The sequence below is a fragment of the Enhydra lutris genome, unplaced genomic scaffold (genome assembly GCF_002288905.1).
Source record: "Enhydra lutris kenyoni isolate GAN:26980312 unplaced genomic scaffold, ASM228890v2 scaffoldscaffold12, whole genome shotgun sequence".
Taxonomy (NCBI): domain Eukaryota; kingdom Metazoa; phylum Chordata; class Mammalia; order Carnivora; family Mustelidae; genus Enhydra; species Enhydra lutris.
The window spans coordinates 40,498,490-40,513,432 of NW_019154096.1; the positions used below are offsets into that span (position 1 = coordinate 40,498,490).

At 39.4% G+C, this 14,943-nt stretch overlaps 1 protein-coding gene across 1 annotated transcript in view; it reads right to left on the reverse strand.

The window, feature by feature from the left end:
* The window catches only part of LOC111145130 (ERCC excision repair 6, chromatin remodeling factor), a 71,049-nt gene that overhangs the window by 24,095 nt on the left and 32,011 nt on the right, over positions 1-14,943 (reverse strand). Inside the window, exons 7-8 of the mRNA XM_022499812.1 lie at positions 13,739-13,897; positions 7,525-7,660 (exon numbers count right to left, since the gene is read on the reverse strand). Of these exons, the coding sequence (XP_022355520.1) occupies positions 7,525-7,660; positions 13,739-13,897 (295 nt within the window). The remainder of the gene's footprint in view (positions 1-7,524; positions 7,661-13,738; positions 13,898-14,943) is intronic.

The window sequence follows — 14,943 nt, forward strand, 5'->3', positions numbered from 1 at the left end:
AACAAAATCTTGAATAACAACAGGAGAAATACGTGTACTAGAAATCCCGCCCTGTCCGAGGGTAGAAAGGGGCAGAGATGACAGACACTGTCCACTTTTTAACTGTGAAAGAAAAACAGGTTGGATTATATTTGTAAAAAAACAAGCCCATCTACTGATCCACAGCTGCTACTTCCACATGAATACAAGAAAAGAAACAGACTGTAGAACTGTCAAACCACTCTAGGGGAAAAAAGTAATAGAAAATAGAAAAAAATCAGGAAAATAGAAAATATAATCGCTGGTTTCAGACGAAATGTACCAGGAGTCTCCACAATGACAGTGGGTTATTAGCAGCGAAACTTTCCCGTGGGTACACACGGCCCAACCCTTAGACCCAAACGAGCCTGGCACTGAAAGCTGAAAATATGGGGATTACCCAAGAAACACAAAAAGAAATGGGGCAGGACTAGAAATACAAATAGCAGACAGAAAGAACTGAACAGAAAAAAAGAGGGATATTTTCTATTTTAAAGGAGACCGTGCACACTGGAGAAGGAGCCCCGCACCAAACCCGGTGCGCAAAGCTGTCAGAGCTGTGCTGATGAAGCAGGACATCCGCAGCCGGCAGGGGACCCGGCACAGCCTCCCAGAGTTTGACAGACCAGAAGAGAGAAAGTAAGATTAAAGAAAACAAGAGGTCAAAAACTAAGATACAAATGATGTGAGCACCACCATCCCCGAGCTCCTTTTAATAGTATCAGCAGTTTCTGACCACACGAAGAACACTCATTCTTCGCACGCCACTGACGCTAAACTCAGGCGGAACAGTCAGTCAGCGCAACCTGCTAAAAAAGGAAAATGAGAGAATAAGATAAAAACAAACCTCAGTGGACCCTTAAAAAACAAAACTGGCAGAACTGAAAAACCACAAAATGAAATAGCCCACTGAAAAAATCAAACAAAACAGACAAAGATCTGTCAAGTCAGCCCAAAGAGCAGACTCAGACACAGAGCATGAGAATGTCGAAAGAGCAGAACCGAGATGGAGACACTACATAAATGTGTCTTCTCTCCACCACCACTAGTGAGCTAATGCCAAAACCCTGAACACTTTGACAGAGGACAACTGTTCAAAAATAATAATAATAAAGTACCAAAATAGGCCCAAGAAAAATGAGACAAACCGATCAGACCAATTACTGAAGAACTTGAAAAAGACAGTATGCTCTTCTCACCAAAAGCCAACCGGACCCAAAGGGTTTCATGAGCAAAGTAGAAATCCATCCCATTGTTTAACCTATCTCAAAATGCAGGAAAAGACAGGACGCATTTCAATGTGTTACTATAAGGCCAACAGAACCCTGTTTTCAAAACTAACAGGCACAACACACACGTGTACTCCCTAGCAGAGATCCGTTACTTATAAATGAAACCTAGCTGTATATTAACCTAATAAGGCTCATCACAGTAATATAAGAGCGAAATATCAAGAAACCTAACACAGTAGTTCATGTAATTACAATTATACAAATTTAAAAAATTCAACATCTTCAAAACTGATTTTATTATGTTAATAAACTAGGACTGAAATATTTTTTTAACTCAACAGAGTTATAAAAGGGTGTAATAAGAGCCCAAAAAATTTTGAAAGAGAAAAACAAAGTGGGAGAAATTACTTTCTCATGTCATAACACACTCAAAACTTCCCAGTTCATAAAACTACGATACCCAGTACACATCAAAGGTTCGACAGGGAGAGCTGTATTATCTACTACTACTTTACCACTTTGCTGTCCTCCTATTCACGGTTTTCAATGCCTGCACAGTCCTACACTGAAGACCACACCTGACTAACCATTTCCCAACTCTGTACCTTATGGTGAATGCACAGTAAAAACCTCAGGGCTCACAGCTTTCCAAAAACACAGGCCGGTTTCTCCTGGGACTCACCTCTCTCCCTTTCGCCCTGACTACACTGCTTATCCACCACCACCGGCCCCCCACAGCTACCAGTGTGCATGTAGAAAGTGGGCTGTCCAAAGACACACTGCACCACCTCGATCGCCTCATTCCACAAGTCCCGTGACTTTCAGAAGCCAGAGCTGATCCTAAGAGCTCTTCTGCATCTCAATTTGCCACTGAGACTGGGGACAGGCAGCTGCCACCAACTCTACCCTCATTTTCCCCACCAAGAGAGCAGTGGCTACTAGAACTCATGAAGCAGTTAGGACCCGAGAAGGCAGCAGACTGAAACCGAGAATGTCCGTGCCCAACTCCCCTCTAGACCTGGAACTCTGTGCATACACAGAGACAAGAGGGGGATGAAAACAACTACCAATGTTTGGGGCTTCACAACCAAAGGGGGTCATATTACCACCCACATTTATAAAATGTCCACTGGGTCACAGACAAGCCCTACAAATGGGGGTCCACTTGCTTGGGACCCTGAACTCCTGTAACTGCTGGACGCAAAGACTCGCCATGGCCATTCCCTTAAACCCCGCCAAGGAATGCCACCCCAAGCTGGATTCTGGATGTCACTTCACCACAGGAGAACAAATGAGATGCCAACCCTCTCAAATACACACCACTGGCACTGTGGTCACCTTCTTCTGCATGTTCAATAAGGACTAAAGTTTACTGGGAAAATTCTACAATGTTACGCCACAGAAATACACTAATTCCTACCGTACTCAGAAAGATGTATGATGATGAGTAAAAATCAAAAAGACTTTTATAAGAAGCATAAGAAATTCTTTTTAAATGTCCTATTGAAAATGTAACTTCCACTGAACAGCCACTGGGTAAAAAACACCATGTAAGACTTTTTGTTTTCACCTGATTCAATCTCAGAATTCTATAACTGCCTAGAGTTTCAATAATGGCGAATTGTTGAATATTATGGACGTCTCTATCCAAACACTTAAGACAAATCATCTCGGGCGGTTTCAAATTAAAAGCTTGTAAAATATGTAACCTCTCCTAGTTTTTGCAATTAATAGGGTACATCTGCAATTAGCCTGACTTACTGAATGCAGTGCTGCTGTCATTAAAAGATGTCTGTGAACGTGCTGCTGCTATTACGGAGGCTCAGGAGACCAATCCCTCCTAGAGGGCAAACAGTGGACTGGTAGAAAACAACAGCCATAAATCACACTGTCAGGCAGCGGGGAGAGCAGAGTGGAGCACAGGCACATGAAGGCCATTCACGGTAAACACAGCACGGCAGCTTCCCAGGCAGGATTTACTGCACCTGTAATTAATTAAAATTTCCTTCAAGCTAAATCTTTAATAAACAAGGATTTGTGCTGACAATGAAGAAAAAAAGGGCTCCAGCAACATAATTTTACAATATACCTCACAGAACAAGCATAGCATCTATCATTTCTTGTATCAGGTGTATACACCGTCTCTGAAGTTAATAGGAATTACATCACTTTGTGTTATAATTTGTGTACTTGGAATGGGTTTGAAATATTTAGGATGCTTGAGGGACCATGTGGCCCTTTTCTACTTTAATTTTTATGTTTTTTCCTGACTCCCTTCCAGCTCTTTAAAAAGTCAAGTCCTTTGACTCTAGTGTTCCAGAAAAATGGGCCTTTTTAAAGAACACGTGATGGCAGTTTCATCAAACAGCTTGTGTTTGAATCACAACTTGTGTTTCGCCAAAAGAACTTCAACATGCTATTTCATTGTTTCCATTTGGGGCCAAATCCATCTGGATTTGAGAAAAAAAGGTCTAGACAGGAACGCCTGCGAACGTGTTTGATAAAGCAAGTGTGAACCTTCAGTCTAGCGAGTATTTATACCGAATCAGTCAGCAACAGCAGAGCATCTTCTCTTCGGACTACCACAGAAGAATGGGTCTACAACATTCTTTGTTTCTAATAGTAAGAATTACTTGAGTAAATGAATGAGTAGAAGAATTACCTGAGACACTAAGCTTCTCGTGCATACCTATTACCTCAACAACCCTTCACAAAATTACCAAAAATACTCATTTTTTGGGAGACCAATCTAGGCTCAGAGAAGCTAAGTGATTTGCCCAAGGTCACAAAGCTTTAAGATTCAAACCCGGGTCTGGTCATGACAAAAGCTATGCTTTGAAACCTTTACGCTATTGTTGCGATTCCCTCTAAATGCCATGAGTTTGTCAAAATGAGATAAAACTCTTTGAATTATCACAAATATTCCACAGAATTACTATATCTGTAGGATACAGCAGGGAAAGGTGGGAGAGACAAAGTGACAACTGTTTCAAAATACAAGCAAGACATTTCTCATTAAACATCTTCCAAAAAACTGAAAAAAGGGTCCTTAATAATTAAATAAACTTCATAACACAGTAGCTAAAGATGCCACCATCCACTGTGAGTTACGGCATAAGTACCACAAAACTCCCTTCTTTTATTATCTTTTCAGGCATTTTCTCTCCCCAAGAAAATGGCTAGATTTTCAAGGTCAGTTAAAAACACCATAACCATTTTTTGGAGCCCTAACAGCCTCAAATACAATGCAATGCAAAGACAACACAAATGCAATGTCATGTTTATAGTTACTCAATAAATAAGTGTTAATCAACTCACATATCAAGTTTCTCTATGTTAGAAAAAAGGGATCACAAAACATAATGAGAAAAAGAAAAATCTTAGATTCCTATGAAATGAGATTTCAATTGACCATTAAAAGAAGATCCAGAAGACTGAAAATGTCTGTATCTGATTTGATTGTTTGGCTGAAATACCAGCCACATATTTTTCTGCATGGTTGCTGGGTTCACATTTGATAATTCTAAATTACGCTGTCAATCAAAGAGAGTATTAACAAAGATAATACAGGGTCATGTGGTGAGAGGTGGGAAGCTAAAAGGCAACGTAAGGAAGAAGAATAACGGATGCGCTCCATTCAGAAACTGATCATCTGATGCCTGTGCTCTAAATGGAAACTTTAATTTTCAAAATTTTATGTCATATCAGTTACAACAAATCATTAGGAAAATAAAGAAAATCTACTTGAATGATAAGCAGCACAATTCTTGAAACAGTACTTTCAAGTTTTTTAAAGAGAAATTCTCTTCTCTTCCATATTTTCTCCAGCACTGAAGGTCCCTGTGCCAAAGCGCCGTTATCTGGACAGGCCCGGGGGCACAGAAAGCTCCCCCATGGAGAAAAAGAATCCTAGCTGATAAGGACAGAAAGGAAATCAGGCATTAGATGCTGGGTTGAGATCAGACAGACACTGACAGAATATTTGAGATATGAATTTAAAAAATGTATTTAACTGCAATCTAACACATTATCTGCAAGTCAACAGGTGTGCAGGGGTGGTGACAAAGATCTTCAAGAACAAATATTAAAAGGAATGAGAAAAGGTATCAAATGTCACTTTGGTTTTTTAATCTAGCAGCTGGAATTCTGATCTTGGAAGTGTTACTAATGAGGTCTATGCAAAGGATTTAATGTATTTTCAATATCCTCATCACAAATAATAAACTGATATTAACAATAATAAATAATAAACTGTGTTTCTAAGTCGAGAGTATGGTTTTTAAGATGCAAACAAACATCTTTTTGGTCTTTTGCATAACAAATTACATATTCAGAGATCTGGGATTCTTTATAATGAAAAAGAAACAAGAGGGTTGGGGGCGGTGGTTGGAGAGGGTGGTTGGGTTATGGACATTAGGGACGGTGTGTGCTATGGTGAGTGCTGTGAAGTGTGTAAACCTGGCAATTCACAGACCTGTACCTCTGGGACTAATAATACATTATATGTTAATAAAAAAAGAAACAGTAGAGTTAATTAAGGGTCAGAGGAAAAACACACATCTATTGCTTTTCCTCAAAAGTTAAATAAGAAACTTCAAGTTAAGGTCCTTAGCAAATTGTAAAGCATCAAACAAAATTATGAAAAATCACATGTATACATGCGATTGTGTGTGCAAAACAACCTCAGAAGATGGAATCCCTGCGAACAAGTGAAGCATCTCTTCTCCAAAGCTCTACCCTCCAAACAAGGAAGCAAGGCACCAACAGAGACATTTGGTTTACATGAAGATAGTTTTTCAGGTTATAATAAAAGAGGAAATGTAGGTAAGCTATGATAAAGGTGAAATTGAATATATACCCTTCAGTAGCCCAAAAGAAAATAAAAAGATAAAGAGAACCTATGAAAAATGTGCCTTTTCAAGAGAAACATCAAGTAAGGAATCCTGCTGGATTTTGCAACACAAAACATTAAGAAATGTCAACAGATGATGGAAGTGAAAAAAGGCATCAAAAACATTTAATAAGGGTGTTCAAAAAGATAGTTACAACCATTCAGTTTAACCAGAAAAACAATCAAAATGGTTATTTTCATGCTGTTAAAAATCAGTTTTGTTTCATTTTGATCACAGCATTAACCCTACTTCATTACTTTAACTCAGTTTGTTTTTCATTTATCATTTAAAATTCGGGACAAAGTCACTTGGCTTTAACAGCAGCTAGTATAAGCAAGATTCCACCTCACCGAACTTGAGCTACCCAATTACAGACACTCCTGATTCACTTCTATCGAAAGTTCCACTTACTCATAATCATAAATAAAATGGGAGTTTGGAGGAAAGGGGTACTGGGTCAAACTCCAGAAACAATGGAGTTCAGGGGCTCACGTGTCTAACTCAGTGAGGCAAACATTCAGCAGCTTTTTCAGGCACACTGCTCTTGTGGGGGTACACAAGGCTCACTCAAGAGCTCCAAAGACTTGGGAAAGAAAGAACTCATAACAAACTACCACTTCATCTCAAAAAAGTAACCTACAAACCCACAGGGAAGAAGTGTAATTATCAGCTATTCAGCAAACACTTATGGGCACTTCACACAGCTCACAGTCCGGATGGTCAAAGCTGAAAATTTAAAAAGCATAATACAATCTCTCCATGCTACCCATCTGAGCACAAATAAACCTCCTTTTTAATCAGGTGACTAAAACTACAAATAAGTGAAGAAATCCAACTTTCAAAATATAGTGGTTAGGCTTACATTGATGACCAAGGATTCAGAGAACACAAAGCAATTTAACTAAAAAACAATACAAATTAAGAAATTCTCATAATTGTAGAGGTTGTTCCTTTGTTCATTAAAAATATGTTGAAAACCATGTTAAATGTACGTACTTACCAAAGATGAGTTATTACATTACTTTCCTAAAACTGTGGAAAGCTGCTAATGGCCCAAATCCGACTACTTAACCATTCTGGAAGCCCCCAGGGTATGGTCCCACTCATGCTAGCAGGCTTGTAGTGCCCAGTCTGTGCCCAGTTGTGTTTTGTTGGACAACAAACATGTCTCAAGGCACTATGAACTGTCAGAATGATAAAGCCTACATTCACGTATTGTTTTGAAAACATACAGCTCTAAATTAAATCAGTAACAGTAAGTTAATGCATAAAAGCACACAGGAACATACACTTGAGAAATACAGGGATCAAAAGAAAAATATGTAAAGTGGAGAAGTTTAAAAGTAAGCAAACCAACAGGTACTGAAGTACTGTAGTGTTACCTTTTTGTGCACATAGGAGCCAGTTTCGTGTAGAATTGCCACTCGGAATGGAGGCCACCACGTGTGAAATTCCTTCACCCACTGATGCATCACTGTCGTTGGACAGACAATTATAGTCGGACCCAACCCCGTGAACCTGCACCCAAAACGTCCAAGAAAACACAACCATGAATGACAGCATATGGATGAATAACCACCAAAAAACAAAAAAGAAAATAAATAGAAAGGTAACAGCTTGAAATAGAAAAGCCTAGCTGTGGAAATTTATTGATATTTTCTGTAAAGAAAAAGCTGTTGAAGTTAACACCCAGTAAATGAAATCCAGAGTAAAATAAAAGAAAATGAAGCAAAAATTACTTAACAAATTCTAAGTGAGGGAAGATATTACATAGCTCTTCAAACCTAGGAGAATCTTAGGAGTTTCTACCACGCAATTTCAACCAACCTCCCAGCTGTGGGAAGTAAGCAGGACAGAAGTGCTCTGAAGATTGGCAGGCCCAAAGGGACATGGTTACCAGTGGACGTGGCGATGTCTACAATCAGTCTTCGAACTGCCATGGCCTGCTTTCCTGACACCGTATGGCTCGCTTCTCCATGGTGTGTGTGTGTCGGGGACGGAGGGAGGGAGGTGATCACAGTGAGCACTTCCCCTGGAAAGCCCACACCAAGAGTATAGCTGCGCTGTTCTTGTGGAAAGCAGCAGAGCACAACACAGCAAGAGTATTAAGGGCAGTCCCCCACTGACCCAGCAGTCCCAAACACACACTGATGTGCCAGGATACCCACTGCAGCATTATCTACACTGTGGGAAAAATGGACGCTACCTAAACATCCATGAAGACGAGGGTTGGACAAACCATTCCATTTCTTTAATTCAGCACAAGCTCGTCGTTAGGAGCACTGCCTGGGTCTGAATTCCAGCTCTGCCCACATTAACTGCATGATCTTGGGCACATTACTTAACCTCTCTGAACCTCAGCTTCCCATCTTAAAATAGGAATAATAATAGTACCGATCACACAGGATTAAATGAAGATTAATTCAGTTAATACCTATAAAGTGCTCAGAACAACACTGCCATATAGCAAATATTATAAGGGCTTGTTAAATAAGATGGAATGTCACAGAACCATTAAAATCACTTTTGAAGAATATTTAAAAACCTGGAGAAATGCTCCTAAGAAGTCTTAAAAAACAAAACTTTACAGAAATCACTCCAATTCACTTTCACAGAGAGCTGGGAGATTGGTCATGGTGGCCACTATCTCAACAATCCCTCCCTCCCTCTCCCTCCTTCCTAACAGAGCCATGACTTTGTGCAGGTGTCCCCTCTTCTGTCCCACACTTGTACTTGATGGGACTCTGCCCACTGCCTGGTTGCGGCGGTGAGATGGGAGAAGCAGGAACTCGGGTCATCCACAGCTGTCAGCACGCAGTACCCCTTCTCCCCACCCCGGCCTGGTACCACTCACTCTCCCACTCAGGGCCTAGTAAAACCGGTTCCTTCAGTGTAGGGAAGGAAGGACTTCCACTGCAGGCTGGAGGAGAGTTTTCTCTCTAGGTCTCTCCATGAACAAGGAAATATCACCCAGTGGCTGCGGGGCAGTTGGGCTACAGTGCAAGGACATCTGATACTTTAAGGAGAACTGACCTTGGGAGAAAACTGAAGTCTCTGGGTCCCTGATGACAGCACTGAGCTGCAGATCACACTGTGTCTACCGCCCACCTCCTCTGGAGGTTCCTAAGTGTATCACACATTTGGGAATATCTGACTCAGTGTAAGGTTTTGGCTACTTGCAGCCAAAATATCCTGATACACTGCATACCACAGGTAACTGACTGAACCTTGCACCATCCTGCCCTCCTTCCCCCCATTACAGTGGAACAAGTGTCCTTCTTGTGTAACTAATCCCTCTGTCTGTGCCTAGGAGCCCACACCCCACTACATCAAGGCTTTAATGTTTGCCCACTGTTCTTGAATAATCTACACACCTTAAACTGGCCTATGAGACCAAAAGGACTGACCTCTGCTCACCTTTTCAGCCTCACCTGTCTCAATGCCCCCGTCCCAACATCTGCCTCTGTGGTTCGGCACTCCACCTGCCAGCACTGTCTTCAGTCCCTGCAAAGTGCATATTTCTCTCATGTCTTGGCATTCCCCTTGTCCCTTCTTACCCTTTATCCGAGCTGCCATCTACTTGAGTGTTAGCCCCTAGCTTCTCTTAGAGTCTTCCTTTTTCTCTCCAAATGGTTTAAGGATCCTTCCTTGGCATACCCACACTAGTTAGGACCCCATACTAACCCTACCACCATACACATATCACTTGTATTGTAATTGTGTGTTAGATCCTTTCTAAGCCCCGAGGGTAGGAATGGCTTCTTCTTCAGATGCCTAGACCACAAGACGTAGCTCATGAATATTGGCTTTATTAAATGAAGACATTTTCTTAAAGGTTGTTAGAAAATAATGTTCAAAGAGATTATTTCTGAGTTAGGGAATCATGGGTAATTTTCATTTTTTTGCTACAGCTCAGTAAATTCTGAGCTTAAAAAATTTTTGAAATATTAAGAATAATCTTCCGCACAACTCAAAAATACCTGAGGTTCTAATACAGAAACAAGCCATAACTGAAATGAGGCTACCCTTGTATTCCAACATGACAAAAAGCCTCCACCCACTTCTAAAGCCTCTCACCCTTCAACTACAGCTACTGCCCCAGCCCACTGCTCCATAATAAGGGCTCAAGAAGTAGGGACTACAGCAGACTTTGATACTTCCCAAAGAATTCCCAAGGAGGCCCTGCTCCTCACTAAGGACAAGGCCCATGCAGGCGCCCCCTCAAGCTCCCTGGGGATGGCATAACTCTGGTCTGGCCCCTTCCATGACAATATTTCTTTCTAAAAGGATTAAATGCACCAGCTTCTTTATACCCTCCACAGGGAACAAGAGTTATTATCAATAAGCACTTAGCGGGGATTAGGAAACAACCAATCAAAACCTGTTTAAAATATTTACAAAGTCACTTTCAAATAAGCATAAATATATATACATGCTTTATTCAGCTACATAGCATTTTTTTTTTCTTTTTATTACATGCTTTCTGCAAACTGCTACACTGATGACTCACGCTGTGTCATTTAGGGCCAACACTTTATCCTAGCTGAACACGTATCTGGCATTATGATGCCCTTTCACTGCTGCCATTCTCCCCCTATTAGAAGACTATGGAGGTTTTCACACTGAGTGGAAATCTAGGAGCAGACCTAGATTGTTCCTGAACCACAGGAGGGGCAATCAAATCCATTAACAGTCACATCAACTGAACCACCCTTTTCCAACCCTCAAAACCAGTGAGATGAGCATAAGAAATGGCTAAATGTACTAGAGTGATTAGCATCAATTACCAAACTGGCTAAAATTCCTTTCATCTTTGATCAGCATTGATTATCTAATGAGTTTAGGCCAAGCCACTAGCTCCATCGGTCAAATACCTCAATCTACAGGATGGAAATCCTGCTATCCACAGGCTAGGACTTACCAGGAATTACAAAGTAAAATATTAACCTTTGAAAGTTCATTAATTTTTTCAGGGCACTTTATTTGTAACCAGGAATTTAAAGTCTTGGATATCATTTAGTAAATTACTAACTGAAGTTTGAAAGGTAAATAATTTATTTCATCATGAAATTCAGGGGACCCAGCGTTATAATATGAATGGCCAAGGGAAGAGAAGGCAGTATACACAGGATGAACTGGGAGCACAAAAACCAGTACAGACTTTTACAGGTGCATTGTAATACACATCTCTCTCTTTTAAAAACACACATGCAAAACACATTAAAAAACAAAACCAAAAAAACTTCTTTAAAGTGAAGTTTCTTCTTGGTATCCCAGAGACTTAAACCGTTTCCATGATCACGGACCACAAAATGCAACACAAGTTAGGGCCCCAAGTCTAAAGCTCACGGGCGTTCAGAGAAACGTAAAGAGCCAAAATGAGCCGCGTCAGCCCACTGAGAACTTCATTTGACTGTTCATCTATTTTTCTTTAGGACATAAACACAGACAAGAACTCCAAGTTCATCTAGTTGCAGAGGTGGACAGGTTATAAAATTGTGAGAAAACTGTGATTACAAAATGCGCTCTGGCACACGGACGTGGAGGGGACCAAGCTCCCCCAGCACACCTCCATTCATAAAGAACCTGGTTGTTTGGCTGACACATACTGCATTCTGGGAAGGCACTTCTACCAGTACTATTTTAATAAAGACAATCTGGGCTATTGTCCAACATGCCCCACTATTTCATTATGGAAAAGAGGATATGAGCATTGATGGCTAATTGATTACAGCTGCTGCTCATTATTAGCCCTGCCTTCACTCCTAGTAGGATTGCCACCACTCTGGAGAGCATGTTTTAATTTTTAGATCAAAACTACACTGCAGGGATGACTTGAGTTTTCGTAGGCCCAGAGTAATAGACTCTGCACAAGTTTCATGATAACAGGAAGGGAAGGAAAGATAAGACATGGGAAATAAGAAAATCCCAGAAATCATTTAAGGAAAGAAGGACAGTCCTAGAAACCATCTGGGGCAGCCTGGGGCATTCCAGTTATCCAAAAAGAAAACAAACAAACAAACAAAAAAATACCCAGGTAGAGATGCAGAGCCAAGCCAATCAAAGAGCTTATGTAGAACAGAGAAAGCACTTTTTAAAATGTTAAACTAAGGACATTCATAGATAAGAAAACACTAAATGCTCATTTTCAGCTCTGGCTTTTCCCTTGGGCTGGGCTGTTTTCACGGTTCCAAACAAAATATGCAATAGAATTCTAATATTTGAAGGAAAACCTCTGCTTCAATACAACTTCCATGTAATAACAAAAAATACGGTATTTTAAAAGCTTCAAATGCTTTTTTCCCTTTCCTACATCATGTAAAATATTCCCAAAATAGTCTAGAACTTTAAATACTCATGAGAATTGTGATCTTTTAAATTAATGGAAAAGTAAGGAATAAAAACAGAGCACTATTGAAGATCAAAAAAAAAAAATTCTTTACTCAATAGTTTATGGTTTGCATTTGGCTCCATACTAAACATTTCTCTGGAGCTAAACCCATGTTACAGGACAGTCACTTTCTGCAGTTGCTGACTTCAGGCACAGCACACTGTTAAAGGTATCTCCAAACCCTATATAGTGAGTATTTGAGGTTGCTACAACATAACCATCTCGTAAATATACTGCTGTTATTCATTAGAGAAAACTACTGGAATCCAAGGAGCTCTCAGATTACCTGGGTTCAAGATTAAATAACCTATATAATTCACCTCATATTAGTTTTACCAATGCTGACTTACATAAAGCCGATTTACAGCTTCAGTATGGAAATAAATGCTCACTGTACTTCACGATAAAATAGTTCAGTCCCAACATACTGAACTTACACAATCTAAATGCTGATTTTTTCTGAATATCACAGCTTTAAGAATTCAACTAAATTTCTAAAGTGAACAAAGATCACAATCTAAACATAATTTTTCATCATTTTAGGCAATCATTTAGGCTCTGGCTTTAGGGTTGATATAAAATTCTGGAAGACTGGAGAGGGAGAGAGAAGCATAGCGAGCAGACAATTTCACGTTACCAAAAAAAAAAAAAAAAAAAGAGCCACTACCACTATCTATAAATGCTATCACACATAATGATTATAAAAGAAATTCAGGAGAATGGCTTCTCCAGAGCTCCAACTTTCCCCAGAAAGAGACTTTGTACTTGCTGTAATGCTTACCTGGTCTCCTGCCAGAACAAATATTTTAATGTAAAATTTAATACATGGAACTAAAGGTATTATGCCCAATTTAAAATTCCATATTGTGTAAACTATCGATATTAACATAATTGAGTTTGTAAACAATCCATTTGTAGAAGCTAACCTTAGACACTGTATTGACCCAAAATATCTAGTGGGGCTCATCTGCAAAATGAAGCATCAATGCCTGGAATTCATTAAAAGTGTTACATGTTTAATTTCTCCTGCCCTACAGCTCCATTGTCTCGTAAAAATTTTCCTTTGATGTCCCCCACTAAAAGAATTAAAGGAATATTGTAATTGAAATGTCATCAATAATTCACAAGACCCTCCTCCACAGCAATACATCTGATGAAATATTAATTGAGCTCCACAGACTGACAGTCTGCAGAGGAGCACTTGCCTGTAATTTGAACCACGAGTCCTGATCTTGCTGTAGCTCAGACCTGCCAAGAAGGCAATTATCTGGATGGTCTTGCCCAATCCCATTTCGTCTCCCAGAATTCCTCCTGCCTGCTGGCAGTGCAATTCCCACAGCCACCTAACACCTGTCTGCTGGTACCTACAACAACAAACACCAACAAGAAAGAGAAAATGGCAAATGGTGGATAATACAGATCATAACAGAAAGTACTCATGAATTAATCATTTGGCTAGGTTCTAGTACCAGTCAGAGAAACATGCCGGATGTGTGTTTTACATGAGTATTATATTTATAAGGTCATACATTTTTGATTACCTAGGCATAAAATCACAAATTTTTCTTTATAGAACATGTTAACACATTTCTAATTAAACTGATAGATGGGGTAATTAGGGACTATTTCATTTCTTTTTCAACATTAGAAATAGCGTGGTAAACAAGCATAAATTTATTATCTTTTATTCAGTATCTTTCCAGGAAAAAAATCTCAAATATTTTTAGTTATATAAAGTTCCAACATTTTTTCTATGAAAAAGAAGCATTAAGTTTTTCTATCTCAGCAGCATCAAAAAGCAAAAGACAGAACACAATTTACAGCCTATACTGTTGAAAAGTCACGTGACAATTACATTATCCTTTACAGGAAAAATTTAATTGAATTTTAAGGCCATAAACAAGTCTGAATAAAAGGGTTGTGCACAAAATTAGTATATGACAGATGATTCTCTCATATTATTAGCAGATGCAAAAAAGAACAGTTTAAAGACTCAACAATACAAAAAGTCTTTTTAATATTTTAAAGCAGAACTTGATTCAGGGGCTTTATCACAGATACAGAAAGACCAGAGCTATTAAAACTTTAAATAAGGAATACAAGACAAAGAAAAATAGTATGTTTCCCTCTACAAACAAAGTTGGTATTTCCTTTCTCCATCAATGGCATATTTAATCTATAATCAAAAAGTGAAGGTAAAAAAAGGAATAATGCAAGAAACATTTTGAGAATGAAGGCAAGACAATATCACAGAATGGTATGAAAATTATACGCCAAGTTTAAAAACAAATCTAAGGCAAAAAATATTTAAAAGACCATGAAATCTAAAGTTTTTTTTCTTCCAAAGAAAATATCAAGGCTGATGAGCTTCCCATCTTAAACAAAGGTGGTTTTGTTGTTGGTTTACTGG